General features: G+C 42.9%; 1 protein-coding gene across 5 annotated transcripts in view; it reads right to left on the bottom strand.

Annotated features, from left to right (window-relative positions):
* The window catches only part of anks1b (ankyrin repeat and sterile alpha motif domain containing 1B), a 193,822-nt gene that overhangs the window by 98,497 nt on the left and 75,529 nt on the right, over positions 1 to 19,796 (bottom strand). For all 5 annotated transcript variants that reach the window (XM_069164827.1, XM_069164826.1, XM_069164825.1 and 2 more), the window contains exons 6-10: positions 17,022 to 17,097; positions 15,507 to 15,608; positions 11,625 to 11,747; positions 10,368 to 10,555; positions 6,370 to 6,501 (exon numbers count right to left, since the gene is read on the bottom strand). In XM_069164827.1, the coding sequence (XP_069020928.1) occupies positions 6,370 to 6,501; positions 10,368 to 10,555; positions 11,625 to 11,747; positions 15,507 to 15,608; positions 17,022 to 17,097 (621 nt within the window). The remainder of the gene's footprint in view (positions 1 to 6,369; positions 6,502 to 10,367; positions 10,556 to 11,624; positions 11,748 to 15,506; positions 15,609 to 17,021; positions 17,098 to 19,796) is intronic.

Genomic DNA, 19,796 nt, shown 5'->3' with positions numbered 1-19,796 from the left:
TTTTCAATCATATTTCAAAGAAATAACTAACATGTCACCATGAATTAACAATGAGTTTCAGAAGTTTTAAAATGCCACAAGCACGGGAGTAGTAATTCATAGACGCACTGAAAGGAAGCACAAGAGAAAAGCTTCAAGACAATAAGGAAAGAGATTTCTCTGTAAATTCTACAGGGAGATAAAAAATAAATGAAAGCGAGGGCAGGAGAAAAGATAGAGAACATGAGATTATAGAAAACTGCCCCTGAAATTATGTTTTAAAAGCACAGCGAGATGAGGAATTACCCATAACATGGTCTGTAACTTAACTTTTCATTCTCCTCTCACATCCTTTATCTATTTCCACTTCTACCTCTCATCTCTCAGTTATTCTAAATCTCAAGCTTTCACCCAGGCTGATTAGCAAGAAATAAAGCGAGAGAGAGAGTAAAGAGAGGCCAAAGCCGACAGGGGAAACACAAACCACTGCCTGGGATGAGGACCGACAGCCAGAAGAGAAGGGAGAGGAGAACACAGGTAGATCAAAGGACGCCAGGATCCAACTCAACACTTACTTTGGGGTTTGTGTCAGCCGATGGATGCCGAGGAGACGAGCGAGATAGAGACAGAGCAGGAAGAGGGAAATGAGTTTGTGCTGAGGAGGGGAAGCAGCGGAAGTGGGAGTGCGATGAGTTAGGAGCAGGGATTTCCTCACAAACACACAGAAATGGGAGGCGAGTGCAGACAACGTAGTTTCTCATACGGACGACGAGAAAATAGGCAATTTAGCTGCAGTGAAGAGAGCAACAAGTTTCAAGTTTGAGCCATTCCCTCGCCGGTGAAAAACTACTTTCCTCTCATGATCCTCAAGTAGGACAGGCAGTACCAGAAAAATCACTCCACAGTGAAGCCCTTGAATCTGGAGATGAAATTAGTCCAGCCGTGTGACAACAGATTCAGCTACCTGACCTTCCGATGGTATCCCTCCTTCTTCCTCCTGCTCGGCCCTCCTCGAAGGGTCAAAACACTTTAAAATGTGGTCGAAAAGACTTCCCGTGGCGCAAAATGAGCTGCGCCTCCGACAAACAAACACACTTGGTCTTCATTCATCGCCCTCCTTCCCTCCCTCCCTCCCTCCCTCCCTCTCTATCTTTCAGGGCAGAGATAGGACACAGAGAAACTTGTGTCTGAGCTGAACAGGAAGAGAGCAGACAAACAGAGGCCTCCTCTGGCCACTAATTAGCAGGTCGTATGCAGCTCCCGTCCAACTGCAGAGGCCAGATTAAACGTGTTTGTGTGTGTGTGTGTGTGTGTGTGTGTGTGTGTGTGTGCCGGTGCCTGCACATGTGACCAAAGGATTGCATGCAACGGTTTGTGATTATATCTGTGCAATAATGCAGTGTGGTGTTTATACGTGTCTGTCTGCAGTAAATACACTTTGGTGCGTGTAATCATGCGAGAGCTTATGTGCATACTTTCTGTGTGTTTTTCTCTTTGTATGCATAATTGAGTTTGCTTATATTATTTACAGTGTGTGGACGTGTTTGCATGTGCGCAGGCCTGATAACCCAAGTAGGAAATGTGCTGTTGCTTTGGTCACGTCCCAGGAACTTCCATCTTAAATCCTGTCCCTCTCTGTTGAACCCACCACTGTAACAGTCGCCACCCAACCCACCACCTCATACACTGTACACCGAGTTCATAGGCCATCAGATATGAATAGAAGCTATAATTTGCTGGCATTTCCTCATGGAGACTATTTGATTAGAGAGAAAAGGGAGGGGCAGATACCAGAGGGGACAATGGACCTTCTGAGGGCCTAAATGTGTGGAGAGAATGGCGAGAAATGCAGTCATGAGAGGACAGCAGCGGAGAGACATAATGACCGAAAGCAGACGGAAAATAAAAAAAGAATGCAGCAAAAATGGAAACAGGAGTCGACTCCTCAAGCTAATATGCTCTTCTCTCTTAAAAACCAAAAGTTACCAAATTTGTCTGTGCAGCATCACTGGCTGCAGGTTGTCACAGCACTGCTTTTAGTCATCATGCTTTTAGTCATCATGCAGGTACAATGCTACTTAACCTGGCTAATCTTCATCTTTATCTTATTTAGAGGACGTTTTAAGGTGACCACTGATCCCGGGTGTATCAGCGATCGCTTCATGGACTTGAGCAGAGGGCGGGCTTCACATTTTTGGGAAATCAGCAACAGGGACCCATGAAATGCTTCAGAAAGCCTCGCACAATGAAGCACTGAGCCCGCAGAGGTTATTTGAGAGACATTCACATTTCAAGAGGGGCAGAACATTACGGTCAGGTCAGGAGGCAACCAGGTGAGTTTTCGTTGACATTTGCAGTATTGTGCACCGTGAATTCTTGCCGTCAACAATTGTTGCTCCCCACCTCCCCCACTCGCTGGATTTGGCTCCCTGCGACTGCTTTCTGTTCCCCAGAAATGTGACACAAACTTTGATGTGCGCTTTCTGCTGAAGTCCATGTCAAAATCACAAATGCGCACGCAATGGTGGTCACAAAAACATGGAACACTTATTCATTCAAGTTATAGCTTTCTCCTCCGCACACACACGTCACTGCTCGGTCACACCGGGGGCAGTCTCTCAGAGTTTTTGATCCACCCTCGTAGAGAGCAGTTGGTTGAGAAGTGAGGGAGAGAGGGAACTAGGGTCTGAACCTGGGAGACAGAAGAAGAGAGGGGGAGAAGAGAGAAAGAAAGAGGAGCGAGTTGGTCAGAGCAGCGAGCAGGCATTGCCTTGCAGAATTGGATTTCGCTCCATGCCTGGATAATCCCACAGAAATCAGCAAGCTGAGCCACCCGTGGGACACCAACAGTCACTCTTCAGAAAATAACACCCTTCACATTCCCCATGATGGCTGCCGTATTGAGCAAAGCTCCAACTGTGGCTTCCCCTGGCTCCGTGCTTAATCCCACAGACACGGCGACCAGCCAGAGCAGGAGGCTGCTGACAGAGAGCCACAGCTGTGTGACCAAACGTTCAGCGTGTTTAAAGTCTGGCCTCCCAACTTTTGGAGGAAGTTTTGGAGCAGGAACTTGTGCAGCCAGCTCTCACCTGAGTCGTCTCTTAAGTGGGGAATACTGTTTGATGTTGGACATATGAATAAAAGCAGCATATGCTCGGACAAATGGGCTAATGAAAACAATAAGGAAGCATTGCGCTATTGGCCAAATCAAAGTCATGACAAACACTGTTGTTTTTTCTCTGTCAAAGACTATAATTTTTTTTTCTATAATTAGTATCTTTTACTTTAATTTCTAATGTAAATTAATGATCCACTGTTTTGATTTGAAAAGTTCTGAACCCAAATGACCTCGCCCAGTCTCAAACAGAGGATACCCGGTCCTTCAGCTACTAAAGCTCTCCACATGGTCCCTGCCCTCTCAGAAACATCTGCCTTTGATGTTCCTTAAGATCTTCAAGAGCTCTCATGGATTTCTGATCTTAACCTGTGCCAGGGCGACACAGACCTGCCCCCCGCCTTCAACTCCTTAAAACCTGCCTGGGCTGTGAACATTAAAAGGTCAGCAGCCACCTACCCGAGAAAGAAAAGCAGAGGTGGATAAAAAGAAATGTAAGAAGGGAAGTTTGGGTGAGTTTGAAGAGACAGAGAGAGAGAGAGAGAGAAAGAGAGACGGAAGAAAAACAGGAAGGAGGTAAAGATGGAGAAATGACAGGGCTGACGTGTGTGTGTGTGTGTGTGTGTGTGTGTGTGTGTGTGTGTGTGTGTGTGTGTGTGTGTGTGTGTGTGTGTGTGTGTGTGTGTGTGTGTGTGTGCTGATGGTGACTGAGATTTGTCAATGGTGGACATCCCACGCCTGACATATCATGAATTTCTGTGTTGCCTGGCAACCCTACCGACCTTTCTGTCTGTCTGTGTCTTCTTTGAATTTGTTCATTATCTTTCTCCTTTTTTCTTTCTCTCTGTTTTGCTTTCAAGGGTGTCACAGTGTCTTTTTTGTTTAAAGCTGATGCCGCAGAGGAAACCTCCACACGTTTTGGCATCAGCCGGCTTTCACATGGCGATGGTGGAGGAAACCCGTGGCTGGTGACGAAAGATCTCGGAAGGGGAAGCTTCCTTATGTCTGCATTTATGCCCCGCATGTGCGCACGCGCTCACACACACGCACACACACACATAAACATAAACATAAACATGTGACAGACAGTAATGACTAAATAAATTCATTAGTTTGGAACAGAGAGCTAATTTTCATGGACAATCTAACACAAAGTTCAGACACGTGTACCGTGCACACAATCTGTGCAAGCACCTGTTTAGGTATGCACAATACACAACGACACAAAGATACACTCAGTTGCCAGATTATTAGGTACATGTACCCTCAAGGGGATCTAATTTCCGTTTTTGTTTAAACCGTTTTAGAGGTTAATTCACATTTTGGTAATTTTGGAGGCTGCAGTTTGTGGCGTTATTTAATTAACAACATAAAACACTTAAATCAGGTCAATGTATTTCCTACCACTATATGTTTCTTATATCACCTTTAAAGTTGTTCATGTCAGTGATATTTAGGAAAAAGACATCCGTAGTTAGAATTTAATAAAAGTTTACACATGAAGCTGAACTGCTTTTTTGGGACTGTGGGCGGGTCTGACCAGATTTCACTGCATCATCTCCGGTGACATAAACAAACGAATCAACTACAGACTATCTGTATCTGTTTGAGGGGCTTAAATCTGATTGGAGCACAGAAACATGTGATATCACCTTGTGCCAACAGAGCACCGTCCAACTCAAAGTCGTCAGAGGCACACAGACTCTAAAATCTACAATATGAAACAGCGAAAATTAAGTTTTGAACCGACGAGAACATTTGCAGAAAACTGTACCATCAAACCACAAATTCCATCTGACCTGCAGCTTTAAGCAGAAGTTTTTTTTGTCTAAACGACTCAGTGAAGTCCAGCACTGACAGCTTTGAGTGACAGCAGGACAACTAGGGAAGTCAGCGCTCAAACAGCCGATAGAGGTCAACACACTCGTGCAGATAAAGTGACGGATGAGTGAGATGGAGCTACAGATGAACACGGGACAGAGAGGGATTAGGTTGACAGATGTCACAGGATTGAGATAGAAACGATCGTAGTGACGGCGGCTCCGAGTGTTTCCAGTGGGTCCATTCATCCGCAGCGGGGGGGGGGTTAATACAAAAGCTGTTTTATTTACGTGTAACTCTGTTTATTCACAACGACTCAGGGCAAATTAGCACGGTGCTAGCTTAATTATGCAATAACAACACAATTTTTGTTTCCCCTCCCACTCTGTTTCTTCCTCTTCTTCTACTAACAAAAACGCACAAATCCACCCACAAAAAACTCCTGATGTCATGCCAAATTTGCATACACACAATGCTGATGGTACCAAACATGCTGTATGCTCACATGTGTACTCAAACAGAACAGGTTATTTCTTCTTAGACATCAACACATTAGTACAAACACACACACACACACACACACACACACGCACGCACACACACGCACACACACACATACACACACACACACACATCCAGGTGCGAAACTCTCCAGGCACAGTGCCAGTCAGGCAGGCTGCCAGTATAAAAGACAGAGGGTCTGTTTTGTTGTAAATGTCAGATGTCCTGCTGTTTGAGCCAGCACGCATCTCACCACTAAACGCTCTCATCAATACACATTTATAAACACACTTATAAACACAACGCGCGGGGCGGAGGGAGCAGGAAGGAAGACGATGTAGCAGGAATACCAGGAAGTAGCTTGGATGAAGCGTCCCTCTTCTAAAATGTTGGTAAGAAAAACCCTGAAAGTCTGAAAGTCGCACTTATTTTCTTTTGAAGTATTCCTTTGCTGTTATAATAGTCACATTTCTCCCACAGGGATGATTAACCTTTCATGTAATTTCATCGTACCAGATAAATGTTATTCATTCAGTGTTCATGAGCTGAGTCCGACTCATGAAGGTAAAGCCTTCATAAACCAGAGAGATAGGGATTTTTTTTTTTTTTTTTTTTTTTTAAACACATTCCTGATAAGGAGAGCGAGAAGGAGACAGTAAATGAACAGAACTGCCAGGAGAGCCAGTCTCTCTAGTGACGGCTCATTCACTGCGTTCCCAAGGTAACCAGTGAAAGTATTCACTTGGAACAATGGCGATATCACCAGCCTGTAATTTCACTGTAGTGAAGTCGTGTGTCTGCGTGTGCCGCTCTACTCTGCATCATGGAACAAACACGTGGAATGACAATTATGAAAATATGATAGTTGTTCCATATGTGCACATTGCAAACACATTATAATTCAGTGGACATTTTTGCTATAAACTTATTAGGTTAATTCTTTGTGTGTGTACCTGTGACAGGCTGGAGAAACCCAGGTTGCGGCAGCCGTTGCACGGAGTGAGGGCCTCCCAGAATCCAGTGGGGCCGCAGCTCTTCTCTGCCTCGTCTTCCTCCACTGGCGGCGCGAGAGGCGGGGTCAGCCGCTGTGAGCACAAACGTTAAAACACGATTAGTGCCAGCTTCACACGGTAATCAATGGTAAGGAGGTCAAAGGTCAGAGGATGTCTGCGCCCCGAGAAGATTAAAGAACTGGGGAATGAAACAAAGAGCTGAAAGCACAGGTGACGAAGTCATTTATACATATGCGAGATGGACAGATCTTAGAGGAAAGAGGCTTACGAAGAGGAAGTTATTTTTAGAGCTGCTTTAATTGATATCTTTATAATAACAATGGATCAAAAGGTATATGTGCCAATCCACACTACTGAAGTTACTCCTCCTCTGTGGGGTCACTATGAGTTAGCAGGAAAGGTGCAGTAATAACAGAACACGCACACGGTGTCCTTTTCCTGAGGCTCTTTGTCTCTCGGGGGACAGGTGTGTGGAGGAGCTCTGTGACCTGAGGGGTCGGAGGGCAGATAAAGCCCACCTGACATCTCAGCTGATGATGTAGACCACAGCAGATTACATAGAGATGTCACCGCAGGGTCTCAAATGTAGCTTTTACCAGCAGTGACAAAAGAAGAGGAGGAGGATGAAGAGAACTGAGGCAGAGGACAGAAGGAGGTCTGATGATGAGACCGAGGTAATTATCTTTAGAACAAAGGTCTAAAAGACGAAAGCGACAGGGCAAAGAAAACAAGGCACTTGTCAAAGAAGCAACAAATTACACAAAGCTTAAACAAGAAGAAAATTGTGAAAGCAAAAGATGTTACGGAAGAAGGGACGGACAGATGGGAAGCACAAAGACGAGCAGCGAGCCTAAAGAGGGAGACAGAAAATGAAGCTGAAAGAAAAAGGTCATGAAACGCTCCAGATTGCAGAAGGCTCTATCCAACACTGGAATATTGATCGATCTGAAACAGACTGCAGTCCTCATATACTGCACCGAACAACAGATATCTCCTTTCATTACAGTAAAAATCTCACATCAGCCATTGTTCAATACCACCATTAATTATTGATTACTGAGGACTGCATAACTGATCAATATTGTATGAGTTGGGAAAGCCTTAAAGGGATAGATTACTATTTGGGCGGATTTCCTTTCCTTAACTACATTAAGATGTGTTTTTGCGTACGTCTGTGTATTTTGCAGGACTGTTAATAAATAAACTTTGCTCATCTGATGAAGGAAACCAAAAATGGATAAATACTATGCCGTGAACAGACTCTAGTGTGACACATTTAAGGCTGATGACTTTAAATTTGACAGAATGTGACCAATTTTTTTTAGAAGTGCAGCTTGAAGTAATTTTCCCACAGACACACCCATTTAAACATTTCTTTGCTGAAGGAAGGAAAAGGTGCAGAAACTATAAATAATTAGAAATTATTACACTGAGTTTCAGTAGAATAGCAGAATCAGATTATTTCTAAAAAAAAAAACATATTGGTGCTCATTTGAGCCCTGTTCAAACCTGGCATTAACAAGCGTGTTGGCTGATGCGATCACCAGTGGACAGCTCTACGTACGTCAGTCTACATCTGCCATTAAGAATGTGTTTCCACGGGTGTCTCGCTTGTGATCGGATCTCACTTCCTCGTACTGTATGCAAATAAACACAAACACCCTTTATGTTTGCGAAGACCAGAATGCGTTTTTAATTAGCGGGAGGCAGCCATGCACTTCCCGTGAAGGGGCTGTCGGAAATTAAAAGAAGAAGTGAAAACAATAGACTACTTCTTGTGCTTCCACTCACACAGAAGACGTTAGTGGAGTTGACGGCCCTTTAATGTGGCTGAGGACACGTTCACGTGCACACGGCAATCAAAGTGTGACCACCTCCCCTATGTGGTCATCAATGCGTCTTCCGTGCATTAACAACTGCGTTTAGAGCTGTGCACTTATAATCAATTCCAGGTTTGAACGGGACCACACATGTAAATACATTCGGACTCAATTTACACGTTGGGTACTGAGGTAGTGAAAGAAGCCGGTGTCCTTCTTGAGATTGTGTGTGAGAGAGCTGTTGTGGGTTTTTAACATGTTTTATTCATGGTTAATAAGAAACATCGAATCACATACTAATGGCTCCGGCCACATGTTCAGACAGTAGCCTGTGGGCACATAAACACATGTACACACTGAGAATGTCAGTAATAGAATACAAATTGGTACTTATGGAGAGAGACAGAGAGGGACACAAGATGGATTGAGATAATTACAGCCTAAGTGAGCGGAGGTGATTCTGTTTGATGTACATGCACATGCGTGACAGGCAGGAGGTCTGAACGCCTGCTGCTCTGTCTGCAAACACGCCTTGGCTTACATTCACGTTGAGCTTATTAAAGAAGTGGAAAACATTATGAGCTATTGATCGGTGTCCCAGCTTTACTTGGCTGAGGTGCCGGAGGTGAGCGAGGGGGAGAGAAATAGAAAAAACAATAGAAAGAGACGCGGCGTAATAAGCAAGCGAGAAGCACAGGTGCATACAATCACATTTCTTCTGACACCTGTGTGAGAGCCTCAGCATGTATATGTGTGTGTGTGTGTGTGTGTGTGTGTGTGTGTGTGTGTGTGTGTGTGTGTGTGTGTGTGTGTGTGCGCGTGTGCAGTTTAAAGGTTCGGGTGGGGGGTCAGTGTGACGGATGACCTGTTTCTTAGTTCCCTGCCGACGAAATTGAAAGAGCCCCGAGCCTCTTCACACTGTGCTGGCTGTTAGAAATAAACTGCGGCTGTGATTCTCTGCTTTGATAATACGGATGAAAGGCAGCCATTTCTCCCTCAAACTGACCGATCTAAACAGTTCTCTTCGATTGAGAGAGTGTGGCGAGAAGGAAGCCCGTGAGCAAGTGAAGTGGATACTGCTAACAATATTTCAGTTTAAAAAAGCACCAAATAATAAATAAAGGTCAAGAAAAAAAAATATCTGCAGTCTGTGAAAGGCTGTTTGAGCATAAATAAGAGTTACAATTCAAGACAAACACACTGACGCTGTGTTTCTGTAACAAGTGATCACTCAACCAGACAAGGCTGCTCAGTGACATCAGTCTATGTGATACTGCCCTCTATTGTCAAAACAGACAAATTACAAGTATTTATTGAAGCAAGAAACCTTCCCTTAGACACGCAGCACATCTGGAACTGTCATATTTTATGATAAAATTTATAGCTGCCTGAAGAGAGATATGCTTTAATATGAAGACATAAAAACCTGCTCACAAACACCTCACACAGTGGAAACACATGATTTGTCTTTCTGTCTAAAATCCATCTACAGGTTAAAGGAAAAAAATGCAACAGTGCGTAAAAATCTCACTGGTAACTCACTAAAAGATCTTTTTTTTTTATACAACTAAATTAAAATTACTTCCTTGGTTTTCATGCACAATAGTTCAATGATTTTTTTTTTTTTATATATATATATATATATTAGGGCTGCATCTAACAATTTATTTGATTTAAGAGAATCCAAAGAGGCATCATTACGTTTCTTGTTTTGTGTAACTTGTAGTCAGAAATACAAAGATATTGGGGGGAAAAAAGGGGGAAAATACTTCAAAATGCCTCATGTAAAATAAAAAATGTAAATGGTTAAATTTTATATTTCTGTCTTGAGTAAATCTACAATCATTTTCTAAGCCAAATGTTTCAGTGCAACTCTCAGCCTGAAATGACGAAATGCTGAGTTGGAACATTTAATGAACATTACTAAGCTCAGCCACTTTCGGTGCCTGATCAGTTCATTGTCTTCTACAAAAAACATTTGTATGTGATGTTATGAGGAGAACTTGAAAACAACAGCAGACCCAGGAAAGAAAGAAAGGATTCATTGCTCCTAAGAGTCACTTCTCCAAACTCACATCCATAAATATGGCAAACCTCTGTCATAACTAAACAACATACCTTGCCGACTCGAGTCAGGGTGCCGTTGGGTCGATCCGGGCGCTCCTCGTCTGACAGCCGCCCGCTGCCGAAGCTGTCCATGGAGTGGGAGGAGATGGTGTGGCAGAGCTCCTCGAAGGAGTAGTCCCTGTCCCGGCACTTTTTGATCTCGTGGAGGAGTTTGGACAGCTCACTTGTCACAGCATCATCTGGGGGGAGAATGAGGAGGAGGAGGAGGAAGAGGAGGATGAGGAGGAGGGGGTAAGAAATACATCAAACGTCCCTTACAGCATCAATCTGAAGCAAGTTTTTATTACAACTAGAGCAGAAGTGATAAAATAACTTTTTGTATTTGATGAAAGCAAACACTCATTCCTCATAAGTGACCACATAATGTACAGTTTGTTTCTTGGTCTTTTAACCAGAGAAACAGAAGAAGGTAGAAGATATTTGAGTCCTTCATTCCGTTTGTCTGATCATTAATAAGATTCAACATTTGGCAAAAAGCAGGGACAGAACTAATGGTTGAAAACCTCCTTCTCTGTCTCTGCTGATGTGTCACATGTTGAGAAGCAATCTGTGCTAATCACCTTCTCCCGCCTTCCTCCAGGGTCTCTAAGGTAATCAAGGTAATTATGGTATCTGCTGACAGTCACTGAGTGCAGAGTGGATCAGCAGGAAGTCACCGTGTTGCAATATGATATTAATAACACAGGGGGCAGTGCTGGACAAGGGAACTGCATGACCGTACAGTGTGGCAGTTACAGTTATTCTCCACTAAAGGAGCTGCTTCTCCACGGCTGGCTTTATGTGGCATTGTTTCCCCGTATTACAAAAAGTAAACAGCTCTTCGCATCAGGTTTGGAGGTGGATTATACTAAGCAGCATACATAAATACTAAAAAAGTAAACTTGAAATATATTTGGGATGCTGAGTTCGCCTTTGATATTTCCTTAATTATATAACTAAATGTTTAATGCAGATTCTTTTGCAGATATTGAGGCATATTTCAAAACACACTGTTAACTTCATGCAAAATGTATTTTTTGCGATACGAGTTGTTATCTCTCATCTCTACTCCGCAGTTGTGGACGTTTTCTCAAAATGAAGTCTTATTTTCTTCCACTTCCTCTTTTTAGGACGTTTCTCATCCAAAAATAACCACATATGTCTTTAGCCACCTTGAATGTCAGTTTAAAGCAGCTTAGTTGCATAGTGCATGTCACATACGTGTGTGTGTGTGCGTGTGCGTGTGTGTGTGTGTGTGTGTGTACTTACTCTTGTGTCTGAGGGAAGGGGAGGTGGAGGGTGAGGAAACGGAGGTTCGAGGTGCAGGGATGGGACACTTGCGAACAGGTTCGTCCACGATACTCTGCCTCTCCATCTCGTCCATCATATACTCTACACACACGGAGACGTAGCGACGCGATGTAAGAAGTGAGGTGGAAATATGTCAGGGCAACAGGAAGAAAGAAGACATGGGGCAAAGGCGAGAAGAGGAGTTCGGAGGAGAGTGTGATGGAGGAGGGAGGAGAGGAAGGGATGGAGAGGAAAAAGCATCTCAGAGGCATTTTACTGGATCAATATAATTGCACGGCCATCAGCACGGCAAACAGCTTGTGCTGCATTCAATTCACACTTTTCCCCGCACCGCAAATTCACTTCACGGCTTCTGCTAATAAATCACTCTGCTGTTCATAAAAGCAAAAGAGAGAGACTTATGTGGGTAGAAAATACAGTGGGAAGAGGAGTAGAGGAAGCAGGTTCAGGTGCGGGGGCACAAACTCAGCTAGAAGACTGGATAATGATAAATAATAAACGTGCGTGAGTGAGGCATTAGCAGCAGAAAAACACAAACACGCTTACAAAGTGAAATTAAGTTCCCTGCAGAGAACTAATGAGGAAGCCTGTTAATGTCAGGAAAGTGTGCGTGTACTACGCACTCCCCTCAATAATTATGATATACTACCATATTTGCATGCAATTATACAGAGTCTTGGAACTTGTATCAGACTCTGAAAGGAATGATTAAAAGGCTTTGACAGACTGATTCAGTTTTATCAGTGGATTTCCATAAACAGCAGAAGACATACGGCCCGGTGTTAAAGTGTTACAGCTAAATTACTGCATTGCACTGTAGTACACAACGAGTTGCTGCGGGGCAGTGAGAGGCGAGCTGTTCATTTGAACAGCAGGATGAATCGTGTGCTGTTAATCAAATGAGAATCTTTTCAAAATGAGGTGCCAGTGGCAACCAGAAAGCCTCTCAGCTGCTACAATAAAGTAAATGATAGGTATTTTGCCCTTTGTGTGTGTGTGTGTGTCCTTTTCTATCTCTTTTCTCCAACAGGAAATGGCATGCAGCTGATCTTTTCACCAAGTCACAGCTGTGTCCTTTCTTGTTTTTTTTCTTCCTCTCTCCCTCTCCCTCTCACACACACACACACACACACACACACACACACACACACACACACACACACACACACACACACACACACACACAGTCCCCTATTTGTGCTGAAGTCCAAATCTCCGTTTCCACCTCTGGTTTAGTGAGATTAGATTTTGACCGTTATCTTCCATGATATGGATTTTTGACATTTAAAATGTGACGAGCACTCTACAAAAGCCTAAAAACAAAATTCTATCTTTAGTTCTGTACATATTAGAATATTTTAGTTGCATAAATGCAGAATTCCTGCATATTCACAAATACAAACAAAAATATACTGTCTCAAAGGATGCCAAATTAAGTCTAGATAGTTGCATTAACATCTTTGACCTCACTGATCCATTAAGTATTAGTAAGTTAGCAAGTATACACTCATCTGGTCCATCCAAGCTATAGTCAAATCCACAGAGTTTTATTTTAAGTACTAATGGAGATCCCAAAGTTCCCACATATCAACTGCTAAAATGCTCCACAATGTTCATCAGCTAACCGCTAACTTTGTCTGTCTGCTCGTTGATGAGAGCCATAAAACATGAACCACGACAAGAAAAACGCTTCGTAGACTTGAGACAAACTGCAAAATTAGGAGTTAACTTTCATCATACCAAGCAACCACTTTCAGTATATACACTGCATTATATAGATTGATTAGAGAAGCTTTATGGCTACTTGAGGGCTAATAAAACAAAAACAAAAAAAAGGGAAAACGTCATGTTAAGGGTTAAAACAGGGCACAAGCACATGGTTTCCCCATATTTTGTTATTTGTACATCTCAGATCTTGTAGTGATACACATGAAATGGGAAGCTAGAATCACCAATTACGTCTAAATTGTTCTGCCCTTTGCATCGCTGTGTTTTCCCCGGGTTTAATGTCAGCTTTATGTCTGTTATTTTCTAACTGTGGCCAATTTGTAACATTCCTGGGACTCGGTCTCTGTTCCCACTTCTCTCTTTGCCTCCAAGTTGAGACTGATTTGCGGTTAATTTAGCCTCTGACATATTCTCTCTCATCCCTCCATCCCTCCATTTCTGTCTGCCTTTATCTCACTCTCTTTAAATCATCTGCAACTACGTGCCTAACGTACACCCACAGGTTACACGATGACAGATAGCGAAGGCCTCCAAGCCGCAGATTAGAGCGTTCAAACTGAACCTCATAATCACCCGATGACAACGCTGTCTTTAGAAGGTGCAATATGGAGAATCTTTGGGTCCCAGTGGAAGCACAAATAACACACTGCAGCACAGATAAGAGTGCGAACAGAAGTTTTAGACGGAAAACACTGAAAATAATGATTTACTGTTAAAATATTTTTGAAATAGACTGACCGGGAGTGCCGCTACAAACTAGTGAGTTTACCGGTGAAATCCAGTTGGGCATTTAAATTGCATTATGTAAAATATTTGGCTCTGTGACCTAACTCTTTCAATCTTCATTTGCACATATGTGATATTAAAATCAAATGTAAAGCTAAAACAATTTGCCAATTGGCAGAAAATGTATCTATTGTATTGTATGTATTGTATTTAAAGTGATTCTTTATTGCCATTATATTTAAAAAAAAAAAAAAAAAAAAAAAAAAAAACGTCCACATATTCCTTAATTTCAGTTTCTTTTCTGTTTTTTTTTTTTCCTTTTCTGGATTATATACCTGATAATAAACTGCTTATCAAAGATTGTGGTTCTAAACTTTACAAAAGCGGAGACATTAAATATCAAAGCGGTGAAACTCGATGTGAGGACGTTGGTCCTGACACATTTAAACAGGACACAGTATAAGTACAGCAATAAAGATGAAATATGAAAGATAAAAATGTATGTCCTTCTACAACACACTGAGGTCCTGCTGTTCCCGCACATCGTGTGCCAGTACACGTCGTATTTATGCAGTGACACTGCTGAACATCAATCATAACTGCTTGTAAGTAACTCCTAAAATAATATATGTACATCGCGGGTCTAAACCAAATCAGTGCGCAGTAAATAACCAAAACACAGAATCACCAAGCGCTCTGTTTATCCACGGAAATTAAATACTTCAACAAAACAATCAGCTGCTTCTGATTTTGTCACACATTCCTGATGACCATCGATAACCATCTCACTCGAGATCCACCTCAGCCAGTGAGACAATGGAGGAGAACTGGAGAGAAGATTGTTGTGTGGGAATATCAAGGCTAACGTTAACAGCGTGCTCTCCCACTGTCGCAACTGAGCACATACAGGAGGCTCCCATTGTTTCTCAGTGGAAGATAAACTTCCTGGAAAACAAGATTTCTCAGTTGGATCACATTCACTCACAACAAGAGTCACCACAATGTCACGGTACTACTGCACACTGCAGGTCAGTGTGTCTGCACCGTTCACCTAATTCGGCCGTAAAATGTCACCAAAAGTCGATTCAGGCCGACCATTAGTCTGAACAGATTTTTCTTTTTCATATAAAACGCATTAATTCACGCAATAAACCTGTGAAGTCACACGTGTTACAGTTGTAGTGCAGATTAAATTATTAATGCTAAAATGTTTTATCTGTCAAGTTGCATTGAGAAAAAAAAAAATACTGTAGCTTTAAACTTTGATATGATGTATTACATTTACTGTACAAGAGTTTTCTATTTTTTTTTTTTTACACCTGCAACGACCCAATTTCTCGAGAGAGCTTCATCTAAATCTGCAGCAAGTGTTCTGGGCTCTCTTACCTTGGATAAGAGCGGTGATCTGCTGGGATTTCGGGGCAGGATGTTCTCTCAGAATCTCCAGAGCTGTTCTCCCCTGGCTGTCTCTCAGATTGGTGTCGATCCCTGAAACACACACACAGACACACAGACAGGCACACAATACAGTATGTTTTGATACACATGAACAGCAGGTCAAAGGTCAGATGCAGAACACTCCTGATTTTGTCACAGAAGATAATACTCCTCAAACTTGCTTAAGGCTAAACTCAACTTCACGCCAAACACAAATTAAACTGGACACTCGCATATTGTACACACGAGTACACACTCGGATCTGCAAACCCATTCAAAAAATGCAAGTCAGCAAAAGATGAATGTGTTGCAGTCATAAAGGGATGAGTCATTTGAGGCTTCTTTAAAAAACTTTTTTTTTTTTTTTTTTTTTTTTTTTTTTAATCAAGATTAAAACCAGAATTTTCTGTCGATGAAAGTCGCTCATTCTCACACAAACACATGCTTAGACACTGCTAGTCACAGTCCCAGACGATGATACATACAAGACTGCGTGCACACACTGACGCAGATTCAAACAAACACACTCGATAGTGTGCAGGAAAACAGACACAAGTCTATCGGATGTCTTTTCTTAACGTGCAAGTTATTATTTATCTGACTTTTTGATCCCTTCCTGTGCTCATGGATCCAATTCAACATGAAAGATAAATGTCTTTCCAATCACTCTTCAGTTTTCACCACTGAACCCCAAAAGATGATGGACCTGTTTCCATGTATAGTTCATGTTAAACAATGAAAGGCTGGCTGCCCATCCCACATCCCTGCAGCGCCGCTCTCTACCTTCCACTTTGCACCAATACACACAATGTTTCAGCCGTGGAGGGCTAAAGTTCAGGGATTCAGGCCAGCCCAGTCCCGTGCTGATCCAGGATGGCAATAAAGTCAAGGCCAAAAACGAACATGGCAACTAAGAGGAAGTCCTGCAGGAAACAGGAAGTGCTGAAGGAAAGTGGGCGGGTGGCAGTGGTATCAAAGTGTTTGGACTCTGTTCCCTAGTTTTAAGCTAGTCTTTGTTTTGTATTCAATCATGTGCTTCTAGTTTTTAGTGTTTCATACATAAGATCATTCTTGTGTACACTTATATTTGCATTCTTAACTAAAATGAGAAAGTCATGCACACATGAATTCCCTGTATGAGTCATTATTTCAGACGGGAGCTGCTGCACCTTCAAAGTAACTTTTGGTCATGACCTCGTAACCGCTGACCCGATTATCAAGTTGAGTGACATCATCAAAATGAGGCATTAGACACTGCATCCTGCTGAACAGGAAACTGACCAAAACAATAACAAAGCTGAAAGTCCAGAATTTTCAGCAGACAGATGCCTGGAGTTCACCTGAGGACAAACTCAACCCACAATCTGGAAAACAAAAAAGGCATCTAGCCGCAGGTTGAACTAAAAAGGGGAAACACACACACACAGTTTTCTTTTTTTTGCCAGAATATATTTATAGACCCACCTGAATCGAGCAGAAGGCGAACTACATCCATCTTCCCAAAGAGAGCTGCCTCATGGAGGGCACTGCCATTCTCCGTCTACAAGAGAGAGCATGTGTGCGTGTGTGTGTGTGTGTGTGTGTGTGTGTGTGTGTGTGTGTGTGTGTGTGTGTGTGTGTGTGTGTGTGTGTGTGTGTGTGTTAATATTCCATCACTTAAACAATTGAAAGCAAAGACAAAAATAGACATCAAAAACACAAGTGGATTGAGGGACGAAAGACATTAGAAGAAAAAAGAAGGTCCCAGGGATTAAAAGGGAGCAAAAAGACAATATTTCGATTTGATACGATCTCGCTTTCTATCTGGCAGCTAAATGAAAGTGATTCATCGAGATTAAAACGAGTCACATCCCCTCAGCTGCAAACACCGTGAGGCCCCACTGATTTCAAACCATTACACAAGCAGCGGGGGCCTGTGTCCCCCTACCCTCTCACCCGACGCCGGCCCGTATCAAGCTCCAGTCCCACTAATAGGGATATTACAGATATGATGCAACACATGGAAACTAGCGTGGGGAAGGCTCTGGTAAGCGCCTCATCTTGGATCAGCGGTGATGAGAGAGAAGATTACTTTGACAAGGACGCATTTAAGAGAGCAACACTGGGGGAGTCACGCTAAGAAGAAAAAAACAGCTGTTTAACCACCAACACCCTGGAACAAACACAAAGATTTAAAGGCACTAGGTGGAGGACGGTTATGCTTCTACTAATCACATATCTTTTCTGAAGAAAAATGAAATGTACCAGCACAAAGAGGCTTTATGTTCCAAGACAGACATAAATATTACATTTTAACAGTTTTCTTGTTACTTTACCGAGTGTGTTTTTTGTCACTGATAACTTCATATTTTCAAGTGCTACTGGTGAAAACAAAGTCAGTTGTCAGATAATTACGAAACATGCATGTAAACAACATGATTCTTCCCACTAGACAATTGGGAAACACTACCAATAAGTAAACGCAATATAGGTTTAGTATCTCTGTGCTCTCAAGGTCAAAAGGTCACGACGAGCCAACTCACATCGAAGCTTGCATACAGTCCATGATACTGAATGTTACACTGGTACAAATGTACTTCTAATGTAGTTTCTGCTGCACAGCTTTATGGGACATTATGTTTCCATACATTGAACATACTGGCCCGCACACCTTGCTGGAAGCAAGAACGCCCATCTGGGACCAAAGATCTGAACTTTAGCACACACACACACACACACACACACACACGTGCACACGCACACTCGTGCAGCCATTGTAAGAACACACTCTCAAACTCACACACACACACACACACGCACGCACACACGTAACACATATGCTGAATACTTCGCATCCTTCATGGTTGGTTTCCTGACATCACAGATGAAAACTTGGACCTGAACGAAACGCCCGGCCTTAATGAAGACAAATTGTTTGGACGACAGCCAGGTCCGCTGATACATACAGCCTGGATATTCAACTTAACGCGACACTGCACCAGATCAGTGTGATCCTCCTCTGCAGGGAATACTAAACTTACTGTAGTCTTTCTGCTTTCTCAAAAACAAAAGTGTCAACGGCAGAATGAAGCTGTATGCCAGGTGGCCCTCAAAAGGTCAAAGGTGAACAGTCCAGCTCTATCAGGAAAATACTGAGACGTGAATCCAAAGTGCAAACAGACGAGTGGTTGCATTTGTAGCCTCGGTGACAATAACTGTGGAAGTCTAGCCTGCAGGAACCGATCCCCTACATCCATGCAAGTGAGAGGAGGTGGGAGAGCAGGAAGAGAGACCCCCCCCCCTCCCCTCTCCAAAACACAAGCCTTGCCCCCTGAAACCTCCTATACCACTTCCTGTCCCGCTTCCCATGGCGATTAGGCAGTGATGTCACAAGGAAACGAGGAAGAATCACACTGTTGAAGGGTTTCCTGGAATTGAAAGGCGGATGACTCTGTGTTTCAGGGCAGCTCGTAGAAACGTAGCAGTCGCTGTTGAGCGTGTGAAGTCCACTGATACGCCGTCCCCGTAGAGCTTTCCAGGCGCTTTTCTTTTTCAGTCAACACTCATCTAAAAGAAAAACGCCTCTACGTTATTTAACAGAGTCATCTACATTACCACCGTAGCAGCCAGTTGCACTCTGAGCACCAAAACGTGAGTGACCTCCACTCGACACCGGGCCTGGATGCCTCGTGCATGTCTCGACACACATGCTGCTGCTGCTGCTGCTGCTAAACATGCTGCTGACGCGACTTGGTGTTAGAAAAGGCAGCCCGGAGTGTTTATACTAAACTTTTGCCCTGCGTTGGCTCCTTGCCCACCGAGCAGCACCTTCCTAGGCAGGGAGCTCCCCTCATTAACATGGAAAGACACAGGGGAGGAGAGAGAGACAGAGAGAGAGGCATAGACAGACAGGGAGGGGAAATAAATAGGGGGTGTGCTGCTTGTATAAATAATTCATTCACACTCAGACAGACCTATATGGCTTCACTCCAATTACTGACCTGCACTATTGTTCTCAAGAAGGCCATCTGTGAGTCGCCCACAGTGAACCATACTGTCAATAATATAGGACACTGTAGTTCTGATGGCCTTGAAGAAAACACAACAGAGAGAAAGAGATACAAGTATTCCTGTCACATGGAAAGAAATGTTTAAAAGTAAAGTTTGTAAGATTTTATTTTATGTATGTCTTTCTTTTTTTTTTATTTCATCATTTTAACTTTTGTATTCTTTTATCTATATAAGAATTCAGGCTTTGGC

This window comes from Embiotoca jacksoni, unplaced genomic scaffold (genome assembly GCF_022577435.1).
Source record: "Embiotoca jacksoni isolate LCO1_2020_lvr unplaced genomic scaffold, fEmbJac1.0.p SCAF_32, whole genome shotgun sequence".
Lineage (NCBI taxonomy): Eukaryota > Metazoa > Chordata > Actinopteri > Embiotocidae > Embiotoca > Embiotoca jacksoni.
Note: the sequence above shows the minus strand (reverse complement) of the source record. Positions and strands in the feature narration are given on the sequence as shown.